At 37.3% G+C, this 26,836-nt stretch overlaps 1 protein-coding gene across 6 annotated transcripts in view; it reads right to left on the reverse strand.

Annotated features, from left to right (window-relative positions):
- LRCH2 (leucine rich repeats and calponin homology domain containing 2) overlaps positions 1 to 26,836 on the reverse strand; it is a 105,533-nt gene that overhangs the window by 67,945 nt on the left and 10,752 nt on the right. For all 6 annotated transcript variants that reach the window (XM_032331233.1, XM_032331232.1, XM_032331235.1 and 3 more), the window contains exon 2: positions 4,295 to 4,439. In XM_032331233.1, coding sequence (XP_032187124.1) covers positions 4,295 to 4,439 — 145 coding nt within the window. The remainder of the gene's footprint in view (positions 1 to 4,294; positions 4,440 to 26,836) is intronic.

Consider the following 26,836-nt stretch of genomic DNA (forward strand, 5'->3'; position numbering starts at 1 on the left):
GGACTTTGGAGAGGGTACGTGCTATGGGAGTGCTGTGACATGTGTAAACCTGACGATTCACAGACCTGTATCCCTGGGCCTAATACATTATATGTTAATAAATAAAAATAAAATAAATTTTAAAAAATAAAATGAAAAAAAAAAAAGAGAGAGATTAAGCAAACTGCTCAAAGTCACACTGCTTATAAATAAGAGAGCCAGGATTCTAATCTGGACAATATGGCTCTGAGGTCCTTACCCTTAACCTACTGTGGGTCAAATTTATACACCAATACAGAGTGACCAAATGACCCCTGCTATAGACTCAATATTTGTGTCCCCCACAAATTTATAATGTTGAAAACTAATCCCAATGTGATGATATTTTTAAGTGGGGCCTTTGGGGGGTGATTAGGTCATAATGGTGGAGCCTTCATGAACAGGTTTAGTGCCCTTGTAAAAAATACCTCAAAGATCGCTTCTTGGCCTTTGGCTAAGATCAAGTGTAAAAACACCTCAGAGAGCTCCCTTGCTCCCTCTACCAAGTGAGGACAGCTAGGAGATGGCTGCCTATCAACCAGGAAGCAGGTCCTCAATGAGACACCGAATCTGCTGGTGACTTGATCTTGGATGTCTCAGCTTCCAGAAACGTGAAAAATAAGCTTCTGTTGTTTATAAGGCACCCAATACATAGTAAGAAGTTGCAATGGCTAAGGTCAAAGAGGTTTCTGCCTGTGTTCTCCTCTAGGATTTTGGTAGTTTCCTGTCTCATGTCTTTCATCCATTTTGAATTTATTTTTGTGTATGGTATAAGAAAATGGCCCAGTTTCATTCTGCATGTTGCTGTCCAGTTTTCCCAACACTGTTTGTTGAAGAGACTGTTTTCCATTGGATGTTCTTTCCCACTTTGTTGAAGATTAGTTCAACATACAACTGTGGGTCCATTTCTGGGTTTTCTATTTTTCCATTGATCTATGTGTGTTTCTGCCAATACCATGCTGTCTTGATGAATGAAGTTTTTTAATAGAGCTTAAAGTCTAGAATCATGATGCCTCTAGCTTTGCTTTTCTTTTTCAGGATTGCTTTAGCTATTTAGAATTTTTTGTAGTCCTGAACAAATTTTAGGATTGTTTGGTCTAGCTCTGTGAAAAATGCTGGGAGTATTTTGATAGGGATTGCATTAAATGTGTAGATTGTTTTGGGAGCAAGGTACCCAATACATGGTATTCTGTAATAGCAGCCCAAACAGACTAAGATAATAGTCCCACCAAAAAATATAAAGTATACCATTACATTTACATACTATTAAGTATTCATAAAAATAAGTTATTTTTCCTGCTTTTCAAAGTGCTATTTTTTTTTTAAGATTTTATTTGGGGTGCCTGGGTGGCTCATTGTGTTAAGCCTCTGCCTTTGGCTCAGGTCATGATCTCAGGGTCCTGGGATCAAGTCCTGCATTGGGCTCTCTGCTCAGTGGGGAGCCTGCTTCCCCCTATCTCTCTGCCTGCCTCTCTGCCTACTTGTGGTCTCTGTCAAATAAATAAATAAAATCTTTAAAAAGAAAGAAAGATTTTATTTATTTATTTGACAGAGAGAGCACAAGCAAGGGGAGTGACAGGCAATGGGAGAGAGAGAATCAGGCTTCTTGCTGAGCAGGGAGCCTGATGTGGGGCTCGATCCCAGGACCCTGGGATCATGACCTGAGCAGAAGGCAGAAGGTTAACCAACTGAGCTGCCCAGATGCCCCTCAAAGTGGCATTTATAGACCTGTACCCAGCATTTTGTGTAACACACACAGCAAAAAAATAACCTAGTATTACCCCAAGGAAGAACATTAAGACCTGAGGACATTCAGAAACACTATACTGGCTTTAATCACAAGGCACAAGCTTTTTAAAAAAAAAAAAAGAAAAGAAAAGACAATGGCCCTAGACCACAATCCTGGCCAGGCTGCTAGAATGTCAGGTGCTTGTTACAACTCTTGACACTTTCAGAATCAAACAAGATCCTTGGAAAAGTAGCCAATGTAGAGCACACAAGGGAGTATTATACAGAAAGAGAGAGCTGAAAAACCATCTTAGAAGTTTCTCAAGATATTTTCACCAAAATAAAAAACAAAATAAAAAATAAAGTGGGAAGAGTAATGACACATACAAATTTATTCTAATCTCCTTCAGACCAAAAAGAGATTAAAAATTGGCCTATTTGGGGGGGCACGTGGCTGTTAGTCAGTAGAACATGTGACCTTTGATCTGAGGGGTCATGAGTTCAAGCACCAGGATGGGCCTAGAGCTTACTTTTTAAAAAATTGGCCTATTTTCTTACTTTAAGAAGCAGGTTCATTGAGTTAGCAGTCACCTTTCTCCAAAATTGAATTTTTTTATACACAGCTAATAAGTCATCAATTTTCACTTTTTTGCCATGTTTTAGAGACAAAGGAAGTCGAAATGAAGACTAATGTTATTTCAATAAAGTTTGTTCAAAAACGTTTGTGACTATAAACAAATACCAGGAGACAATTTTTAAAGATCAAAATGGGGCTCCTGGTGGCTCAGTCGGTTAAGCATCTGCCTTCTGCTCAAGTCATGATCCCAGGGTCCTGCATTCAAGTCTAGCATTGGGATCCCTGCTCGGGGGGAAGTCTGCTTCTCCCTCTACCCCACCCCCCACTCTCTTGTATGCACGCGCACGTGTGCTATCTCTCTCTCTCATAAAAATAAATACGTAAAGTATTTTTAAAAATACATAAATAAAGATCCAAACAGGAATCAGAGAAAGTTTTAGTAGAACTATTTTAAGATAACCATACATTTCTGTTAGTATAGGAATATAATTCAATTTTTGACAAATCACTTTTTTCCATAAGAGAACAAAGTGAAACAAAAATAAAGACAACACTTCAAAGTACCTCACTTGCCTCAAAACCTCTCCCCAAGCCAGGCCAAGCAGATTACAGAATTACAGAAAAGAGCAACCCAAATGACTAATATCTATGAAAGGAATTCACTCATTTTAAGGTATAAAGATTCAGTTAAAAAAGAGTATGTACTGCCAGGTGACACCACTGGGGGAGACAAATAGAAGGATTAATGTATCACAGTGAGAAAGGACCATTATTATTTATATACATTAATTATATTTACCACCTCCCGGTATGGGAATTCAGACACTGTAACTTTGTTAAGGAGAGGGAAGAAATGAACACTTACAATTAAAGAAAAACAAAACAAAACAAAAAAACAAGAAAGTGGTCCTTTAAAAAAAAGAAAAGACTTGGGCATCTGGGTGGCTCAGTGGGTTGGGCTGCCTTCAGCTCAGGTCATGATCTCGGGGTCCCGGGATCGAGTCCCGCATCGGGCTCTCTGCTCAGCAGGGAGCCTGCTTCCTCCTCTCTCTCTCTCTCTGCCTGCCTCTCTGCCTACTTGTGATCTCTCTCTGTCAAATAAATAAATAAAATCTTTAAAAAAAAATTAAATAAAAAAAAGAAAAGACTTTATTTATTTGACAAAGAGAAAGAGAGTGCAGAGTGCATAAGCAGGAGTAGTAGCAGACAGAGGGCAGGCAGAGGGAAAGGGAGAAGCAGCAGGTTCCCCACTGGGCGGGGCTCTCGATCACAAGACCCTGGGATCATGACCTGAGCGGAAGGCAGAAGCTTAACAACTGAACCACCCAGGCACCCCTCAAATAAGTAAAATCTTTAAATAAATAAATAAATAAATAAATAGTACCTCTTTCAAAATGCTGTTGTGAAGAGGAGATGAGGTAATATGGGTAAGGTATTTGTAACATTGTCTGGCACACAGTAAGCATCTATTAAGTATTAACACCTTCATCTACTTCCTAAAATTCCAACACTCCCAACCCAACCCATCCATCCTTAAAGTAGCAAGAAGAACTCACAAGAGTAAACACTATAGCTCAAGAACTGTTTCTTTATAATGTTTCACTTTAACAGAAAATGCATATAAATAAATCTGCATAGTGGTGCTATGATTTCAGTAAAATATTTCTGATCCAAATAAAGCCTGGCATTACCAGGGGCTTGTTAGAAATGCAGGCCCCACTGCAGAGCTATGCAATCAGATGTTTTAATCCCCACGTGACTCCTGGGCAGATTAAAGGCTGGGATGAGAAGCACTGCTCTCAAGAACAAGACCAAACACCTATAAAGTAATGTTAAGGTATAACAAATACAAATAAGGTACTGTTGAGATAAATATAGGTTACACAGCCAAACCAAACACATTCTTTTATTACTAAAAAGGATTAGAACTGTAATAAAAAACAAAATCTACCCCCAAAAATGTTTCCTTACCTAATGTTAAGGTATGTTAACATCTGCAGGTTTTTAATGGCTTCAGGAATGGTTTTGATGCAATTATGATATAAATTTAGCGTCTCAAGAGGTGCAAATAACCAGACATCGGAAGGAATTTCTGTAAAGCGATTTCTTGAAAGATCTGAAAAAGAAAAGTAATATTTGAATGCCAAACATATACAATATCTATTATAACTAACAGAACTATTTTCATACTTGCTGAATCACTCAGCATCTAATCAACTATTTAAAATATAATAAAATATGAGGCACCTGGCAGGCTCAGTTGGTAGAGCGTGTGATTCTTGATCTCAGTATTGTTGAGTTCAAGCCCCACATTGGGCATAGAGTTTATATAGGTACATACATATGTACATAAAGTATTATAAAATATTGGGGCACCTAGGTGGCCCAGTCAGTTAAGCGTCCAACTCTTGATTTCAGCTCAGGTCGTGATCTTAGGGTCCTGAGATCAAGACAGAGTCAGCTTATCCTTCTATTTCTGCTCCTCCCCTGCTCTCTCTCTAATAAATAAAATCTTTTGCAAATACATACTATAAAATATCATCCACCATGACCATGAAGGCAAAAAAGTCATATAGAAATATACTCATTTAGGGCACCTGCATGGTTTACTCAGTTAAGCATCAGGTCATAATCCTAGGATCCTGGGATAGAGTCCCATATCGGGCTCCTTGTTCAGTGAGGAGTCTGCTCCTCCTTCTCTCTCTGTCCCTTCCCCAGCTTGTGCTCCCTCTCGCTCACACTCTCAAGTAAATAAACAAAATCTTAAATATATATATCCTCATTAAAAGCTTGTTTATTAACAAATTGTACTTCATATGCTTTGATATCTTTAGAATTTATCTTTAAAATACCAAAGGGGAATTCTCTCTGATCTTTTCAAAACCACAAAAAATCCTCCCCAGATCCCACGTCCACCTCTACCTCTTCCTCCTTCACAGCCAAACTTACATAAACCAACAACACAACTAAATTTTTTACTTACCATGGATTTCTCAACCCACTGTAACTGGGTTTCTAATCACTTCCCGCCCACCTAGGTCACAACAGCCTCTGTATAAATAACGACTCATCTAACTGGAAGAATTTCCTTTCTCTTGGCTTGGGAGACTACACTTCTGCATCACTTATTATCTCTCTGGCTACTTCTTAGTCTCTTGCTGGATTTTCCCCTGTATTGTGAATGTCGATGTTCCTAAGAGCTGTGACAAGGTACCCTTTCCTTCTTAAGATGTACACTTTACTGGGTGATTTCATCCAATCCCAGGGTTAAATTATATTTATATATCAACAGATTTCAAATTAAAGCTATGTCTGAACACCTATGTTCTGATCTTCACAATTTCTCTTGATATCTCTCAGACACCTCAAATTGTACAAAGTCTGTACAAATTCTGCAAAATCTGAACTGAAAATCTTCTTCCACACATCTGTTTCTCTTATCTCAGATAATGTCACCAACATCCTCCTGTTCCATTGTGCAAGCCAGAAACCTGGTATTCATTCTCGATTCCTTACTATTCCAAGTACACACAAATATACTTCCAATCATTTCAGTTTTCACAAAAATAAAATCATGGAATTATTATAACTATTTACACCTCTTTTAAAGGTTAGTTAAATGAAATTTTGAAAAATACTTAAGATAACAAGTATGTGGCAGGTTGGAAAAAATATCCTAAAAGAGTTTCTTAACTGAAGCACTATTGCCATTTTAGGCTCTATGACGATTTGTTGTGTAGGGCTATCCTGGGTATTGTAGGATATTTAGCAGCATCCCCAGCACTTAGCCACCAGATGCCATTAAAACCCTCTAATCATGACAGCCAAAAAATGTCCCCTGGAGTTCAAATGCCCCTACAACCTGTTGAGAACCACTGCTACCTCATCATAGATATATATTTTGCTTACATTAATTCATTATATTTGGTTAAAAAATAAGAATATTATTTACCTCTGTCAGGAAGAACATCTATGGTGTACATTAACCCACCATACATCATTCAACTTGTGTTCTGCCCTCACAAGAACAGTCTCCTACCAATTTCTAACTTCCTTACCCTAAGGGATGAGACCTATTTACTTAGCAATATAGTAAATTCCCTATTCAGAATACTAATATAAATGTATTAATATATGTTTATGTGAGTGCAAACACACACTCACCTAATATAAAATTTTATAATAGGCAAAAAAAATTAGTTATGATTATTTGAGAATTAATTTGGATTTGTCTTCCTACCACCATAAGATTCTAAATGACTAAATAAAAGGACAGACGGAATTACTAGAAACCAAAATCTGAACTTGAAACAGAAGTTTCTCAATATCCTGGCTTACCTCCTCTGAACACCAAAGCATCAGGCAGTTCTACTGAGGAGGAAAAGTTAAATCAATATTTTTTTTAAGTTTAGGATATTTCTTTTACATTTAGGGTTTAACCTCTTAACTCTTGTAACTTCAAAATCCTAGGAGTTGAAAAATTACTGTTTACAATTAATCTGAAAACCTAAAATAAAATTATGCCCAGTTCATTATTCTGTATAATAGCTAGCATTATAGACCCATAAATAATAAAGTCCTAGAGATAGATGATGGTAGTTTAAATTAAGATCACAAGAATGAGTCTAAGAAAATTAGATTTTGAAATATATTTTTGTATTAGTACTTAGATACTGGGCAAGTGACTGTCTATGTGGAATAAGTAAGAGGCTATTTAATAAAAGAGGTGGGGGTTGAATGAGATTTTTGTTTTTGTTGCTGTTGCTGGTGAGAGTTTTATTTTGTTTTTTGAAGCAGAAGTTAGAATCAAAGATTCAATCATCTATTTGTATAATGTGAGATATCTGAAAGAGAGTCAATGGAGGGGTTAGTCAGATGATTATAGATCTCCAACATGAGGTCTGGGATGGATATATAAAATTTAAAGTTCTGGGAATATGGTTAGCACTATAAAATCACAGAAATGGAAGACATCACCTAACATCATAGTACTGAGTTGGAAAGAGTTCAAGAATGGGCCACCGGGACAGCCAGTATCTACAAGCTGAGTCGAGAGGAAAAAAGCAAGCAGAGAAGACTGAATATAATGGTCAAAATAAAGCACAATAACCATATAAAGAGTGTTTCAAGCACTGACGGGGGAAAAAACATCAAAAGTACTATTTGTTCAGCTATAAGATAAAAGCAGTCATAATCCTATTCTTTTTTTTTTTTAAAGATTTTATTTATTTATTTGAGATAGAATGAGAGAGAGAGAGAGAGCACAAGCACGGAGAGGAGAGCGGTAGGCAGAGGGGGAAGCAGACTCCCTGCCAAGATCATAACCTGAGCAGAAGGCAGACACTCAACCCACGGAGTCACTCAGGCGCCCCAATCATAATCCTACTCTTGATTTGTTTTATCAGCAGACAAACTAATTGTTGGTGTGATGCATAACTGTAGCCCCAAATAGAAATAAAATGAGTGCACAATTTATTTGACAATATAAAAAAGACAAAATATCAGTATTAATAACAGTGATTTTAATAAAATAATTTAAATACTATGAACATTATTTTAATAATTTACATATTGTGTGAGGCTTTATGTTCTTTCCCCTCTAAAAAAGATAATTTAGTTAAATTACCAAGTAATATTATGAATTCCCTTAGGGAATCTAATTAAATTTGCAATAATAAACTATTTTCTAGATGAGCTAATATATTTACTTAGTAAACACCACTTAAAATTACAATTAATTATTATTCTAACTTAACTGGGTGAAATCAAATAAAGCATAATAAACTCAAAATTAAAACTCAAGCTATTATAAAGCCCTTAATTAAGGAAATCTTGTTCTAGGATTTTTCAGATTTTAAATCTGTATAAGCATCCTTTCTAAGAACCAGGTAAACAGAATAACAGTGCCAAAAGAAAAATACAAACACGGAAAGAAAGATAGGGAATAATACAAAACATTCTGTATCTTAATTTCTTTAAATATCTCACACTAACAGCATCTCATCTTTTCCTTCAAAAAAGTGAACATTAACTTCTATATAGATATAACAGATAAAATTTAAACTTTTAAATTTTTTTATCTTGTGATGTACAATTAAGCCAAAAAGGAATTTTTACATTAAAAATCATTTAATTAACAGGTACACTAGGGCAACTGAATTATAGGACTAGTAACATATTATACTCAAGAAAACATGCAAAATTGGTTTTGTATATAATATGGTTCCATCTAAAGATGAAAAAACAAACTTAATTTATTCTTTATGGAAACACTCATTTCACAACAGCCTTAATGGCTGCCTTCTTTGGAGACAAGCAGGACTTGGGAAAAGACCATTATAAGACGTTTCACCTTTCCCACACACACAAAAAGAGAAAATGAAAATCTGTTGCTTATTTTCCTGAAGTGAGTTGAATGGTGGCCCTCAAAGATATCAGGTCCTAATTCCTGTGAATACTGGCTTATACGGTAAAACTGTGCAGATATAATTAAGAATCTCACATTGAGATTATCCTGAATGATCCAGGTGGGTCCTAACTGCTATCACACAAATCCTTACAAGAGGAGGGCAGAGGGAGATTAGACAGACACACTGAGGAGAAAGCCATGGTGAAGTTGGAGGAGACACTGGAATGTGATGCAGCCAAGAATGCCAGCAGTTGCCAAATGCTCCAAGAGGCAAGGAAAGAGTTCTCCCATAGAGCCTCTGGAGGGCAAACAGAACTGCCAAAACTTGATTTTAGCCCTGTAAGACTCATGTCATATTCTGGTCTCCAGAACTGTAAAAAAAAGTAAACTTCTGTTGTTTTATTTTAATTTTTTAAAGACTTTTATTTATTTATTTGTCAGAGAGAGGGAGAGAGAGCATAAGAAGGGGAAGCAGCAGGCAGAGGGAGAAGCAGGCTCCCCGCTGAGAGCAAGGAGCCCAATGCAGGACTTGATTCCAGGACCCTGGGATCATGATCTGAGCCAAAAGTAGACACTTAACCAACTGAGCCACCCAGGCATCCCTAAACTTCTGTTATTTTAAACCACCAAGTTTGTGGTAATTTCCTATAGCAGACATAGGAAACTAACACACTTCTCATAAAATCAGTTTATCACAATCAATGAGAGAATGTCTGCAAAGTTTTTTAAATTAAATAGTTGTGTATTTTTTTCTCTTAAGTAGTAAGTTTATATCTCAATTAATTAGTATCCTTGCCAATAAGCATCTTTATAACCATTGAATCATTTTTCTTTTGTCCTGCTTCAATTATAAATCATATCAAGCAGTATTGGCAACAGCTCAACAGCAGACAGAATGCTGTGCCGTTTCCTGCCTTCCTTCAAAACCCTCCTTATGAAACTGCTAGGAGGCTTTTAAAGATGTTAAGAGATCATTTTAAATAATCTCATCTAAATTACATTCTGTATCACTCTTGAGCATCAGATGTCAAATGAAACTAGGGAAAGGAAGGAGAGGAGTCAGATGGAATGGAAATCTGTTTGCTGCCTCCCAACCTGCAGCCACAGCAGCCACAGACGGGTCCATATGCCACCCAGTGCAATTCCTGGCCCACAGGCTAGCATTTCAGCCAAGGTAGGTATAGAAAACGACTTTCAGAAATTACACTATTACACTATATTAATTATACTAATTATAGTTTTATTTTATTCCATGTACAAAAGAATGTACAGTTTTTGTCACAAATTGTTGTAACTTAAACGAAAATGCGTGAGTCTTCTTTAGGTGATATTTAATGATATAGATTGCTATAGTCCCTCTTATTTAAAAAAAAACTGTAGAAAATGTTTGAAAATCTGATACATTTCTACTTCTGGAAAAATTTCTAATAATGGAAGTGTGCTGCTGGAACACATTCTCATCAGTAACAGAGATATCGTCATAGAATTTTCTGCTTGGGGCATCTGGGTCACTCAGATGGTTAGGTGTCTGCCTTCAACTCAGGTCATGATCCTGGAGTCCTGGGATCAAGCCCAACATTGGGCTCCCAGCTCAGCAGGGACTCTGCTTCTCCTTCCTCTGCCTCTCCCACTGCTTATGTGCTCGCTCTCTCTCTCTGTCTCTCTCTCTCTCAAATGAATAAATAAAATCTTTTTAAAAAAATTTTTTTTCTGCTTAAGGAAACATGAGGAACAGGAACCTGGCTGATTCAGTCAATAGAGCATAGGACTTTCATCTCAGAGTTGTGAGTTCAAGCTCCACACTGGGAGTAGAGCTTATGTAATAAAATTTTTTTTTAAAAAAAGAAACATGCCAGGTAAGTGGAGAAATAATTTGAAATGAGAACTCTAAATTCACAACAATAACTTAAGTGGAACTGGGGTGACTATTTCTATTTCTCTCTGTCTCTCTCTGTCCCCCCCAACACACACCACATATCCAAGATCACAGTGCTACAGGCTTTGCATAATTATGTCTAATCCTCATAACACCCTTATGAGGTAGCTATTATTCCACATTATATATATGAATCAAAGACAGATTGAATAGTATGCCCAGTGCTAAAAACTAGTATTAACTGACAACACCAGGGTTCCAAACTGAGGTGTTACTTCAAAGCCCATGTTCTAGGTGTGCTTTTCCATTCCTCCAACATACTTTTGTGATTTCGTGTCCCAAATTTCAAATATTCTGTTCCACTAGAATCACAATGCAGGGTCAGAGAGATTCTTAGTCTCCTTGCCACATTCGTATTTTAGGTTGCTTCTTGCAATAGAAAGAACATAAACTTGACTTCAAGTCCAATTTTTAATTAAAAAATAATGGGGGCACCTGGATGGCTCAGTGGGTTAAAGCCTCTGTCTTTGGCTCAGGTCATGATCCCAGGGTCCTGGGATAGAGCCCTGCATCGGGCTCTCTGCTCAGCAGGGAGCCTGCTTCCTCCTCTCTCTGCCTGCCTCTCTGCCTACTTGTAATCTCTGTCAAATAAAATAAATAAATTCTTTAAAAATAAATAATGAACACCACTTAAAGCTCTCAGCTGTTTTTAATTTACCAATTCAGAACTGTTCTTGGCTCCTTAAAGAGTAGACCCTTATTAATTTTTCAGAATTTTTAACCAGTTCAATAAACAAGGATTAAAGAACATTAAACAGTTTCTCCAGAAAAGACGTAACATCTTACAGGCAAAACCACTGTCCTGAGTACCTGCTAAAAACTCTGAAATATCTGAGACTTTACCCTACTTGTAAGCCAACAAGTTAGCCTAAGACGGTTGTACAGGTGCTGGCAGAAGGCATGAGATTCCTATGTGAGACAAAGGACTTTATTACTCATAGCATAGCAAGGGGCATAAGCAGCAAATTTTTATCAGTTCTCCTTGCGCCTTCCAAATCCCACAGGGGTAACATAGATGGGTATAGATGAATGTTGACCCACATACTAGAACACATAATAGGAGACAAACTCTAAGCTAGAGGAACCCAAATCTTTATAATAGACAATAAGCCAGCACACACTTTGTTCAAAGGGAGACATTATCTTTAGTTTACTAGATAGTAAGCATGACTGTCCTTTGCTTTGCAGGGAGAAACTATCTCATTCTTCCAAAAGTCAGTCCTGAGCAAAGAGCAATTAGTGCCGCATTCGCAAGATATGCAGAAACATGAAGCCCATGGAAAATTATCTCCCAACAGTACCATGTACATTCCTTATCAAGCGGGATTGGAAATTGCAGCCTCACTACAGAGAATATACAAGGTAAAATAGTTACCTTAATGGTCACATTCTCTGTAGTCCTGTACTTACTGTCCATCATAGAGGCAGGCAAATCCTGATCTTTGCCTTCCAGGCCCCATTCTCCTTATTTCCTGGGCAGCATTCTGACTGGACTCATTTATCCAAACAAAATTCTACTAAGCCCTAGCAGGTGTTAATGTAGGTAAAAAGCCCACTCAGACACCAAACCTAAGCAATCCCAATTACTGTTTCACTCTAGCACCAAATACAATCTGCTTAGATAATAACATTCAGTGAAAGAAACTATGCAAAAAGAATCACCCCCACTTAGTTCTAGTAAAATTTAAATTTTCACAAAGCTGTTGTGGTGGGACCAATACTGCATCATCCTTGGGGTATATCATGAGGTTCACACAAAGACTGATGGAATGAAAAAGGAAGGGTAACTTCTTTAACAGATGAGCAGTAAACTGGGTCTGAACTGTATTCTGATTCTACTGATTACTACCTATAAATACTGCCAGAATCAATTACTATTCCTCCCTATCTCAGAGCTATTAGAAATATTCTGTAACAACCTAAAATCCCTAGAAGTAAGCAACAGAAATGAGGGGGAAATTATCAACTTGCACATAACTATATATATATATTTTTCACAGATGCATAAAATAAAATGAGAGAAGTTGATTATTATATTCTGTTCTTACAACAAGGAAAATATATACCAGAATTATGTCTTTAGAGAGTGGATAAAAATCAACCAACTCAAAAGCATATTTCCTCATATAAAAATTTTTAAGAATTAAATTTTCTGTTCTCTTTAGTAATTGATATTACTCAAATGTAAACATTTACAGTATGTAAAATATCATCAATATGCTCTCAAATATTAATGCTTCCTTATCTATTTTTCCATCTGAAAGAAATGTCAGGACTAGAAACAAAAGCAACAAGAAAACAGGAGGCACCACAGCTGTTTGTCGATGCAAGAATGGAGAGTGTCTTTGAAGTATTAGAGACTCTGATGTTGGAGCCTGATGGGAAATGACAAGCCTATGGATCTGGCATCTGCTTTGAACAGATGCCTTGCAAAGACAGGTGATTTCTTGATTCAGTATTCCCTGGAAGGGTGTTGTGCTGTCATTCAGGACAAGATTAAGGAAAGTCCATCTATAACTCTGAAGCCCTGTTGCATGAGTAAGACCTATGGGTAACAGAATTTCTGAGCTACTCTGTAGTGAGTTAAAACATTAACCATAAGTACAGTGGAGAGAGAAAAAAGGTCAGTAGATATTGGGGAAAAAAAAATGAAGGAAAATGCTTTAAAGACAACTATTATGAGAAACAATAACAAGCAGACCTCACCGGCCTACAGCAACCAATACTGAAAATCTCTTTTTGAGCACAGGAACTTTGAGAAGCAAGGGTGCAAACAAAAACAGATGCTGCAAAGAGAAAGAAACCACAGCTGCTAACCAGAGGGCAGATTACATGCATGCTCAGTGAGAAAGGAACTGTGAGTCATACAACTATTAAGCCACGTGGAAGGATAGGACTTTATTTAAAAAAAAAAAAAAAAAAAGGAGGGGACTGCTCTATGCAGTTATAGGAAATTCTGCTAAGTGTTTTAGTTTCGCCAAGAAATAATGACAATTAACTGTGCAATGACATTCAAACATCAAAGTAATGCTTAAAAACGACACTACAACCCTTGTAAGAGTTATTACACTGTAAATTTGGCATTATGAATTCATGCAGTATTATTTATTAAATGGTTCTTGGAAAACTTTTATTTTCAAAAGACAAATGGTATAGCCTCATCACATAACTTTTACTAAAATAAATTCCAGATGGAAGAAAACGATAAACAAAAATGAACCATAAAAACTAGAAAAACATTTTGTGAATATCCACTTAATATTAAAATGGGGAAGGACTTTCAAGGCCTTCAATAAAGGAATAATTCGCAAATGAAAAGATTTCTAGATTTAGCGACATAAAACTACAGTCTGTCAAAAAGCAAAATGATACCAACAGCTCGTAGGTAAAACCTTGCAGCAACGACATAAACAGATTCAAAAATGAAAATTACCAGACCAAGAGGAACATGAAAATATGTTCAACCTCACCGTCAATCAAAAGAAATGCAAAAAATAAGATATCATAACTCACTCATCAAATTTAAAGGTTTTTAAAAGTATTGTTCTCTGTTGGCAAGACACTTCCACACACCACTGATGGGATTTCAAAATGAGGTAACCTGTCTAGAAAGCAATTTGACGATATGAATCAAGCTCCTGAAAAATGTTCATACACAACACAGCCAAGAAATCAATCTCTAGCAATTTTTGAAACCAAATAAACATAATAAACATAAGAAATTATGTACTTTTAAGGATTATCTAAAACAGTAGAAAATTAGAAACAACTTAAATGCCCAACAATAGGTAAAGACTAGATAAAATATAGTATATCCTTAAAATGGAGTATCTTGCCGCCTTTAAAAACACTATTATAGATCTGATTCTTTAAAATGAATATAAGAATGCTCACAGGATAATAACTAGTTTTTATTTTGTTTTTATTTAAGTAGGTTCCATATGCCCAGTACAGAGTCCACCACAGGGCTTGACCTCATGACCCTGAAATCAAGACTTTTTTTTTTAACTTTTTTTTTTTAAGATTTTATTTATTTATTTGACAGACAGAGATCGTAAGTAGGCAGAGAAGCAGGCAGATAGAGAGAGGAGGAAGCAGGCTCCCTGCTGAGCAGAGAGCCAGATGCAGGGCTCGATCCCAGGACCCTGGGATCATGACCTGAGCCGAAGGCAGAGGCTTTAACCCACTGAGCCACCCAGGCGCCCTGAAGTCAAGACTTGAGCTGAAATCAAGAGTCAAGACACTTTGCTGCCTGAGCCATCCAGGTGTCTGTCTCATGACTAGAATATTTTAAATACCAAACTATATACACAGCATGAACCATTTTTAGGGCACCTGGGTGGCTCAGTCAATTAAGCATCTGCCTTCAGCTCAAGTCATGAATCCAGGGTCCTAGGATGGAGTCTGGCATTGGGCTCCCTGCTTAGTGGGGAGTTTGCTTCTCCTTCTGCCTCTGCCTGCCTATTTCTCTCTCTCTGTCAAATGAATAAATAAAATCTTAAAAAAATAATAATGTACATTTTTATAGGGGCACCTGGATAGCTCAGATGGCTAAGCATCTGCCTTCAGCTCAGGTCATGATCTCCGTGGGATGGAGACCATGGCTGGCTCCCAGCAAAGCAGGGAGCCTGCTTCTCCCTCTGTCCCTGCGTGTGTGTGCACTCTCTCTCAAAGGAATATAATCTCAAGAACAAATAAATAAATAAAACTTTAAAATAACTGAAATGTACATTTTTAGAAAGCACACTTTATACATTCATTCATACACACATAAAGGTGATGAGTGTAGGATTATGAAGGAAATACACCAAAATGTTAATATCTATTCAAAGTTGGTGGAATGAGGAGTATTTTGTACTTTCTTCTGTATGCTTTTATTTTCCAAGTTTTTTACAATAAGCAAGCATTGCTTCTGTTATAAGAAAAACACAATATTATGCTATTTTATTTTTTTTTTTAATTTATTTATTTGACAGACAGAGATCACAAGTAGGCAGAGAGGCAGGCTCCCTGATGCGGGGCTCGACCCCAGGACCTTGGGATCATGACCTGAGCCAAAGGCAGAGGCTTTAACCCACTGAGCCACCCAGGCGCTCCCAATATTATGCTATTTTAAAGGTATTATATTTCACAAGGTAAACTGAATTCTAACCATACACATTCCACTCATAAAAATGGTATGTGCAGACAGTTACAGGCTTCATAAGGTGGTATTAGATATAATCATTTTCTTTTTCATGGGGCACAACTCGGTCCTTCTACCAAAACCTGCTACCAAACATCTATCACCATGCTGAGTCATGTTATATTGACACTCCACCATATGTCATAATTTTTAAGATGCAAATTACCAGGAAAATATGAAACTTCAAAAGTCAAAATCATGCTTCCATGTAAATTATTTTCTTGAAGCAAAACCCCAAAACTGTAAAATCTGAATTGTTATAAGAAGTCTGGTTAGTGAAGTAAGTAATGGCAAAACATTATCATCTTCACCATTTCCGAGACATATGAATTGCTGCATAATTAATATGACATTCATGCTCCTCCTGCCTAGGTCAAGATCAACCAGCCACTGAAAATTAAGTGGAACTGTTTATACAGTATACTTTCTTTTTATACAATATACTATTTATTTGCCTTAATTAAGAGACCTTAGTAGCTTCCTACTGCATGAGAAAAGAAAATCTAATGTAGTATGAGAACAGTCTGCATGAAACTGACTCCCCCAGAATAACTCTAGTAGGCTGTGGGCTCCAAAACAAAAGTAGTCCTTAAAAACGCAGCAGTGGGAGTGGGGGGAAGGCGGTCGCCTGGCTAGCTCAGTTGGTAGAGCATGCAACTCCTGATCTTGGGGGTCTTGTTTTTGAGCTCCATATGAGGTACCACATAGCAGGCAGAGCTTACTTAAAAAAAAGTAGCCCAGGGGGCACCTGGGTGGCTCAGTCTATCTGCCTTTGGCTCAGGTGGTGATCTTAGAGTCCAGGGATGGAGCCCCACATTGGGTTCCCTGCTCGGCGGAAAGCCTGCTTCTCCCTCTCCCACTTCCCCTGCTTGTGTTCTCTCTCTTGCTGTGTCTCTCTCTGTCAAATGAATAAATAAAATCTTAAAAAAAAAAAAAAGTAGTCCTTAAGGAAAGTTTAAAAAAACAAAACAAAACAGAAAAACCCTGAGAGGAAGCTACCAGGCTAAATAAAACTGCTTTATCTCTGATGAATCTAGATTATGATGAATTTTACAGGTAGTATACTGTGCTCCTTAAAAAAAAAAAATACTCTATTTAGTCTATTTAGGGGCACCTGGGTGGCTCAGTGGGTTAAAGCCTCTGCCTTCGGCTCAGGTCATGATCCCAGAGTCTTGGGATGAGCCCCACAGCAGGTTCTCTGCTGGGCAGGGAGCCTGCTTCCCCCCCTCTCTCTCTCTCTGCTTGGCTCTCTGACTACTTGTGATCTCTGTCAAATAAATAAATAAAATCTTTAAATTAAAAAAATACTGTACTTAGAGAGCAAGAATCATCCTTACTTGAGCTGTTTAACAATAAAGCACTAAATACTGGATGCTGAAATTAAAAGCAAGTTATAGTAAACTAATTACAAAGTAATGGCAAATTCCACAAACCAGGCCAAAGAAGACTGCATTAATTTGTGCTACGTGGTTAAGCAGCCCCTACAGAGCAGCGTATTGGAAGCTATCAGTAAGACCGAATGCATTCAGACAGTCTATTACCACCAGAGAAAGTATGATTAGTATGGGATCAGTTCCCTGTGTCTTCAGGCCTACAGGACAAAACCAAACTGGAGGGAGGGACCATTAAATGACAGACAACATGCACGGTGGATTGCTCGTTTTTGAGGAGTCAACTCTAGATTGCAGCTTTGCAATTTTATACTCACAGCTATAGCCAAATGTCCCAATATCTCCCCAGTATGAGAGATGAAAATAATAAACTATCTTGAAGCAGCCTCCCACAAGAGAGGAAGGTAGATAAGAAATGACCTCATGTCGTCTATTTTGCTGTGTACCAGGGAAGATCACAGAGTCTTCCTGCAAGACCTGGGCCAGATTGTGGTTGAGCCTGGCCCATGCAGACTATGCAGAAATGTGCAAGATCACCAAGGTACCATGGCAGAGCCATTCCATCAGTCAATGTATAAAAGAATATACCATGTCATGTTCCTTCCCATAATTTTAAGTTCAGAAATTTGATAAGCATTCACTATCAACCATTGCATAGAGGCACAATACTGAACCAACACTATAGGGAATTTCTGTATCTGCCCTCAAAGAGTTTAAATTCCTCTTGGGGGAGGCAATTTATTTATGTATGTATGTATGTATTGAGAGAGAGAAAAGGAAAGAGAGCGCTTATGGGGAGGAAGGGGATATACAGAAACTGAAACAGGCTCCAAGCCTAGTGCAAAGCCTAATGCAGGGCTTGATCTCCCAACCTCGAGATCATGACCCAAGCTGAAACCAAGAGCTGGAGGCTTAATTGACTGATCCACCCAGGCACCCTGGAGGAAGCAATTTAAAGCCAAGAATACAATTGCACCTGACTGTATTAAATAGTAACTTAAACATTTAACAATAGAAAAATGGTTTAATAAAATATGGTACATTCATACAATAGACTATTAGGCAATCCTAAAAAATCACGCCATAAAATATTTTTCTTCAGTGGAACAGTGGCATAAGAAAGACTCAGGTAGAAAAATTTGGAAGACTATACAATAGACTATAATGTGAAGACTTTTATGGCAACATTAAATAGATAAATGTTGAGAAAATTCAGCCACGAGGTGATGAGGCTTTTTACAAGCTAGGCAGTAAACATATAAAGAATTGTTTATGAGGACATTTAAGCTCTGATCCTACTGAAGATGATAAACTTTGCAACTCGGAAGTAGTAGATCTTAGTTCTGCCTAAGGCAAATGGAAAACAGCAGACTAATGTAATAAGAGAAAACTAGAATACAATTTTAAACAATTTAGAGCTATGTTACCAAAAAAAATTGCTAAACCTAATAAAAAAATGTGCATATATAATTTTCAAAACAGAATTTGTTAAACTGACATATTAATCCTAAAAACAGTTTATAAATTAAAATTTTCAATGTAAAACATATTATTTAATGTTATAAACATTACTCAAAAATCAATTCTATTAGTTAACCTAAATATTTAAAAGCTATCAACTATTCTGCAGAGCACTGGCTGACTGAGTTGGTGGAATATACAACTCCTGGTTCTCAGGATTATGAGTTCAAGCCCCATCCATGGTGGGCACAGAGCCTACTAAAAAAATATATATATATAATAAATAAGTAAATAAAAGCAGTCAACTATTCTAAAATAAAAACGTATCAATGGTACAATATAATAATATACAAAAACTATAGCTAAAATGAACTAAAAAAGAGGGTGCTGCCTGGCTGATTCAGTCAAAAGTACATGACTCTTGATCACAGGGTTGTGAATTCATGCCCCATACTGGGTATAAAAAGATTACATAAAAAATAAATAAATAAATTTAAAAAAAAACTATAGCTAATCTGCAACAGTTCAATTTTAATAATCATCTCTCTGCTTATGAAGCAATAATAGACTTCTCTGTTCTAATGGTTTTTTCCTTTTTTTTTTTTTAAATAAAAATAAAGCAAAGAAGACAAAATCAGGGATACAATGAGAATTCCAATCTGGCTGGAGAACCGACCGGGTACATACATGAGCAGTGGTAAATATAGAGGAAAAGGAAAGAGGCAAATTGTGCAGAGACCTGAAAAGGCACCCAGGGTAAGGAGCAGCCTTAACTGAACAAATGTGTTAAACACCTACCACTCTCTACTAACTGCTGGAATGGCAACAAAGTAACTACATTCAAGTAACTCCCAAAATCAGTAAAAAGAGAAAGGTAAACAAATACCATATTTCTTTGATTTTACAATGCACAGTTTACTTTAATGTTAATAATCCTGAAATCCATGTATGTGCTTATTGTGTATTTTCTCCAGAAAAGTTATTAAATTTATGGTAAATGCTACAACAGAGTAAATATATTAAATGCAATTTAAAAAATCACACCTGCTATAACAGAGGTATAGAGTAATCACTATATGTGGACGATGAGAGGACAGGGAAACAAATAAAGACCTGATCTGAGATACAAAAGATGAATAGGAATTCACAAGGTAGGAAAGAAAGAGAAGGACATTAACAGTTAGGGGTAAAAACATGGAGACAAGGAAGTGTATGATACTGTCATGAAACAGCATGTAGTTTGGTAGGCTGCAATGTAGAGTTTGGGAGCATATAGGACTAACTTGAAAGGCAGATAGGCCAAGAATGCCAAGGGGGTTATAATATCCAAAAAACAATCAATGTAAGTATACCATATTAATGCAACAACGGACAAAACCTATGTGCTCATCTCAAAAGACCCAGAAAAAGCAACTGATAAAATCCAACACCCTCTTTTGACAAAAAATTTTCCAAAAACTGGCTTAAAAAGGGATTTCTTCAACTTAATAAAGGACATCTATGAAAAGAACCAGAGCTAACATCGTATTTAACAGTGAAAGAGTCGATGTAGTCCTTCTAAATTCGGGAACAAGCAAGAATGTCCACTCTCACCACATCTACTCAACATTGTACTAGAAGTTCTAGTCAGGACAATTAAGTAAGAAATAGAAATAAAAGGCATCCAGATGCAAAAGGAAGAAGTAAAGCATCTCTATTTGCAGATGACATGATCTTGTATAGAGAAAATCCTAATGAACTATTAAAAAACTATTAGAACGAAGAAACTAGTTTGGCAAGTTTGCATGATAAAAGATCAATATATAAAAACCAATTATATTTATATACACTGGCAATGAACATCCCCAAAGTGAAATTAAGAAAAAATTCCCATAATACTCAGCCATTAACAAAAAAAAAAATCTTGCCATTTGAAACAACATGGATGGACCTAATACCTAGAGGGTATTAGGCTAAGTAAATCAGACAGAAGAAGACAAATACCTTGTGATTTCACTTATATTTGGAATCTAAAAAACAAATGAACAAAGAAAACAAACAGAAACAGACTCATAAATACAGAGAACAAATTGGTGGTTGAGGGAGGGATGAGCAAAATAGGTAGAGGGAATTAAGAGGTACAAACCTGCAGTTATAAAATAAGTAAGTCACAGGGATGTAAAGTATAGCATAGGGAATACGGTTAATATTACTGCAATAACTTTGTATGGTAACAGATAACTAGACATCATGGTAATCATTTTGTAATGTATATGATTTCAAATCAGTACACTCTACAACTGAAACTAAAATTGTAAGTCTTACATCAAGGTGGATGAAACTGGAGGGTATTATGCTAAGTGAAATAAGTTAATCAGAGAAAAACAATTATCCTATTGTTTCACTCATATGTGGAATACAAGAAATAGTGCAGAGGATCATAGGGAAAGGGTGGAAAACTGAATGAGAAGAAATCAGAGAGGGAGACAAACCATGAGAGACTCTGGACTCTGGAAAACAACCTGAGGGCTGCAGAAGGGGAAGTTGGTGGGGGGACGGAGTAACTGAGAGATGGGCATTAAGGAGAACACATGACGTGATGAGCACTGGCTGTTAAACACGACTGATGAATCACTGAGTACTACATCAGAAACTAATGTTGGCTAATTGAATTTAAATAAAAAACAATAACTTTTTATGTCAAGTATATATATTTTTAAAGATTGTATTTATTTATTTGACAGAGAGAGATCACGAGTAGGCAGAGATGCAAGGCAGAGAGGCAGGCAATGTCAAGTATATTTCTAAAAATTTTTTACTTACAATAGTATCAAAAACATAATCTAGTAAAACTACAAAATGTTGAAAGAAATTAATTTATAAATAAATCAAAAGACATTCATTATTCATAGGTTGGACAACTTAATATTGTTAAGACAGAAAAACTCCCCCAAACTGATCTACAAATTCAACAAAATCCCAACTTGCATTTGCTGAAGAAACTGACAGGCTGATCCTAAAATTGATACAAGAAAGCAAGGGTCTCAGAATAGCCAAAGCAATCTTTAAAAAGAAGGATATTGGGGGGTACCTGGGTGGCACAGTGGGTTAAGCCTCTGTTTTTAGCTCAGGTCATGATCCCAGGGTCCTAGGATCGAGCCCCCACATCCGGCTCTCTGATCAGCAGGGGGCCTGCTTCCCCCCTCCCCCTCTGCCCGCCTCTGCCTACTTGTGATCTCTCTCTGTCAAAAAAAATTTTTTTTTTTTTAAAAGAACAATATTGGAAGATTCACTCCTCCTGGCTATAAAACTTTATACACAGCTTACTGATCAGCTACAGAAGTCAAGAGTATGGTACTAGGAGAAAAATAGAAATAAACACACAAATACACACACACACATATGAAGAGAAATATAGATCAATGGAATAGAATTGAGAGTCCAGAAATAAACATTTGTATTTACATTTATGGTCAACCGATTTTTGACAAGTGTGGTAAGATAAGTGGATGAGGAAAGAAATATTTTCAATAAATGTTGTTGAGGGGCACCTGGATGGCTCAGGTCATGACCTCAGGGTCCCAGGATCAAGCTCCACAACGGGCTCTCTGCTCAGTAGGGAGCCAGCTTCCCCCTCTCTCTCTGCCTGCCTCTCTGCCTACTTGTGATCTGTCTTTCTGTCAAATAAATAAATAAAAATCTTAAAAAAGAAAAAAAGAAAGAAAGATATGGCGCTGAGACAGCTGAATATTCACATGCAAAAGGAAAATAAATAAAAATCTTAAAAAAGAAAAAAAGAAAGAAAGATATGGCGCTGAGACAGCTGAATATTCACATGCAAAAGGATAAAGTTGGACCCTGATCTCACATCAAACACCAAAAACTAAAAATGGACAGTACACCTAAATATAAAAGCTAAAACTATAAAATTCAAAACAAAACATAAGGGTGAATCTTCATAACCTTGGGTTAGGCAACAGTTTCTTAGACATGGCACCCAAACCACAGATAACATAAGAAAAAATAGGTAAGATAGGCTTCATCAAAATTTCAAAATTGTTTTTTAAAGTAAAGAACCCACAGAATACAAAATAAATATTTGGAAACCATCTAACTGATAAGGTTTTATGTACAGAATTAAAAAATAAAAACTCTTATAACTCGGTACTGAAAAGACAACCCAATTAGAAAATGGACAAAGAGTTGAATAGATATTTCAATTAGGAAGATATACACATGAAAAGATGCTTAACATCATTAGTTATAAGGGAAATGAAATCAAAACCATAATGAGATTATACTTCACATACTAAAATGACTAAAAAAAAATATATAGATAATAACAAGTGTTCCCAGATATGAAGAAATTCGACTCCTCATACATTGCTAATGAGAACGTAAAATGGTACAACCACTTTGGAAATAAGTTAATATTTCCTCAAATTGTTAAACATAGAATTACCAAATGATTCAGCAATTCTATTCCTACATGTTATACACAAGACAAACAAAAACATAAACCTACACGAAAACTTGTACATCAGTGATCAGAGCAGTATTATTTATAATACATAGCCAGACAGGAAACAACCCAATTGTCCATCAACTGATGAAAGGATAAACAAAATGTACAATGGAATCTTGTTCAGATATAAAAAGGAATGAAGTGGGGCGCCTGGGTGGCTCAGTGGGTTAAGCCTCTGCCTTCGGCTCGGGTCATGATCTCAGGGTCCTGGGATCGAGCCCCGCGTCGGTCTCTCTGCTCAGCAGGGAGCCTGCTTCCCTCTCTCTCTGCCTGCCTCTCTGCCTAATTGTGATCTCTCTCTGTCAAATAAATAAATAAAATCCTTAAAAAAAAAAAAAGAGGAATGAAGTACTGATAACATGCTACAATATAAACGAACTTTGAAAACCTTATGGTAAATAAAAGAAACCTGTCACAAAAGGCCAGATGAAATGTACAGAATAGGCAAATCCTATAGAGAGAGAAAACAAATGAGCAATTACCTAAGTTCAAACTAGGTGGGGGTGGGGAAGCTCGGAGTGTGGGAGGAATGGGGAAGGACTGCCAATAAGTATGGGGCTTTTTGGTGTAATTCCAAAATTACATTGTAGTGATGGATACAGAACTAACAACCAATCAACTATACACTCTAAATGGGTGAATTTTTGGTAGTGAATTATAATCTCAACAAAATATTAAAAAAGAGTAGGCAGGGATAGATCTGGAAAAAGATTATCTGTGTCTAAAATATGAAACTGAATCTCACACTATTGTATAAAAATCAATTCCATATTGATTAGGAACTTAAACACTCAAAACAGACCTTTAAACCTCTTAGCAAAAAATGTAGGTAAATGGGGACACCGAGGTGGCTCAATCAGTTAAGTGTTTCTCTTCAGCTGAGGTCATGATACTGGAGTCCGGGGATAGAGCCCCAAGTCAGGGTCCCGGCTCAGTGGGGAGTCTGCATCTCCCTCTCCCACTCCCCTGCCCCCCTAGTCCATGCTCTTTCTCTAACTCACTTTCCCTCAAATAAATAAATAAAATCTTAAAAAAATAAAATGTAGGTGAATGTATTTTGCACATTCTTAAACAAGACACAAAAAGCAGTGACTACAAAGCATTGGCAAATCTGACTGTATTAAAATTTTGAACATTTGTTCATTCAAAGACTTCTTAAAAAACAAAAAGCAAATTAAAATCTGGGAGAAAATATTCACAGTATACAAACCTGACAAATGAGTACTGTAAGGAATATGTTTTTAACCCATAGACATCTGTAAGGAAAGGACAAGCCACCAATAGAAATTGGGCATAATATATGAAAAGTTATTTCACAGTACAGGAAACACCTATGGCCAACAGACATTCAAAGATATGTCAATATCACTAGTGATGAGAAAACTGTAAATTAAGAAACACTTCATTGAAATACCATTTTAAACTCATTTGTCCAAAATGTATAGATCTGACAACACTATGTGTTGGACATATGGATTCTTAAGATCTCTTATACATGTTGAAGGAAATGTACATTTTAAACCAGTTCAGCATTATCTCAAGTTGAACACTGACACGCAAAATAGCCTGGAAATTCCACTACCAAGTATATGCACAGGAGAAATTCTTGAACATGTACACCAGGAGACATAATAATGCTTACAGCAGCGCTGTTTGCAAGAGCACAACTGTGGAAACAACACAAATGGCCATCAGTGAGAAAGTGGATAAAGTATAGTATAGCCACACAATGAAAGATAATGCAGCCATCAAAGAGAATGAACTACAGCTTCACACATTTTGGATGAATCCTAGCAATTTAATATTAAGTAATACAAAAATTACCAGTCATATAAAGCATAGTGTATGCAACAGCTTTTTTTTTTTTTTTTTTAGATTTTATTTATTTATTTGACAGACAGAGATCACAAGTAGGCAGAGGCAGGCAGAGAGAGAGGGAGAAGCGGGCTCCATGCTGAGCAGAGAGCCCGATGCAGAGCGATGTGGGGCTTGGGCTCGATCCCAGGACCCTGAGATCATGACTTGAGCTGAAAGCAGAGACTTAACCCACTGAGCCACCCAGGCATCCCTGCATCAGCTCTTTTTACATATTTTTAAATATTTAAAACAAGGAATAAGCAATGTATTGTTATGGAGCTGGCTTACTGGCTCCAAGGTGTTTTAGTAGCTACAAGTGACAATCAGATCTGCATATTACAAAGAATGCTCTGGCTACCCTGTAAAGAGCTAACCCAACTTGAACCAAATATGAGGCAGCGTGATTATTTGGGAAAACTGCTGTTAAGTCCAATTAAAGGTAAGGAGAGGAGGACCTGAACAATAACAATAGCAGTGAGAACAGACAGGAAGGAAAGAGATCTGAAAGCTATTCAAAGAGTAATGACCAACAGGCCTTAGTTTCTAACTAGTTCTAAAAGGAAAGGGAAGGGAAGAGTGGAGAATCATTCCTAAGTTTCTGATCTGAGTGACCAGGGGGCCTAGGATCAAAATAAAGGCTGAATTTTTTTTTTTTTAAGATTTTATTTATTGGGGCGCCTGGGTGGCTCAGTGGGTTAAGCCGCTGCCTTCGGCTCGGATCATGATCTCAGAGTCCTGGGATCGAGTCCCGCATCGGGCTCTCTGCTCAGCGGAGAGCCTGCTTCCCTCTCTCTCTCTCTGCCTGCCTCTCCATCTACTTGTGATTTCTCTCTGTCAAATCAATAAATAAAATCTTTTAAAAAAAAAAAGATTTTATTTATTGATTTGACAGACAGAGATCACAAGTAGACAGAGGCAGGTACAGAGAGAGAGGGGGAAGCAGGCTCCCTGCTGAGTGGAGAGCCCAATGAGGGGCTCGATCCCAGGACCTTGAGATCATGACCTGAGCCGAAGGCAGAGGCTTAACCCACTGAGCCACCCAGGTGCCCCAAGGCTGATTTAATATATTCTGAATTTGAAGAGACTCTCTGATGTCAATATGCATATGGTTTCCTCCCTTCATGAGTAACTATAAAATCCGATCCTTTCCCTTACCTCCACTCTCCTTTACAAAGCCCTCTCTGCTGTCCTAATGTAAGGGCCTATTTAGCCAGAGCGATTCCATCTGGTTAAACAGTGATTTTGTTGTTTATGCAGTAAAACTTGAACTGACCCTGCCCCCCTGCGCCAGGGGAACTTACTTAAAAGCAAGTCCGGGAAACCAGTAGAATATGGTCTACCAGACCCCGATAACAAAGCCCAAATACAAGGGGGGTCAGGTCAGGTGGAGGTAACAGAGCCCGAATGCAGGGATGAGTCGGGCCAGGTGGAGACATCCAATCAGTGAAGCGTGCATACTGTCTCCCTAGCTATCAAGGAGTTCGGGCCCCGCCTTTTGGGTGCCTTTGGGCACCAATCCTGACCAAGGTATAGGCTAGTTCAAATAGCTACTATGGGGTGAATTGTAATTCAATTGGCCACCTGTGTGTGGTCAGGCTCAACCACATGGCCTTTGCTCTATAAAAGCTGGTCGGCAAGGCAGGGAGGGGCCGCCCTCTCTGTAAGAGACGACCCCGACTGGTGGGTTTGATTCTCTATGCTTGGCGCGAAATAAAGCTTTGCTTGACCTTTGCGTTTTATCAGTCTCATTCCTTTGACCATGGACCCAAC

Source organism: Mustela erminea, chromosome X, assembly GCF_009829155.1.
Source record: "Mustela erminea isolate mMusErm1 chromosome X, mMusErm1.Pri, whole genome shotgun sequence".
NCBI classification, from domain to species: Eukaryota; Metazoa; Chordata; class Mammalia; order Carnivora; family Mustelidae; genus Mustela; species Mustela erminea.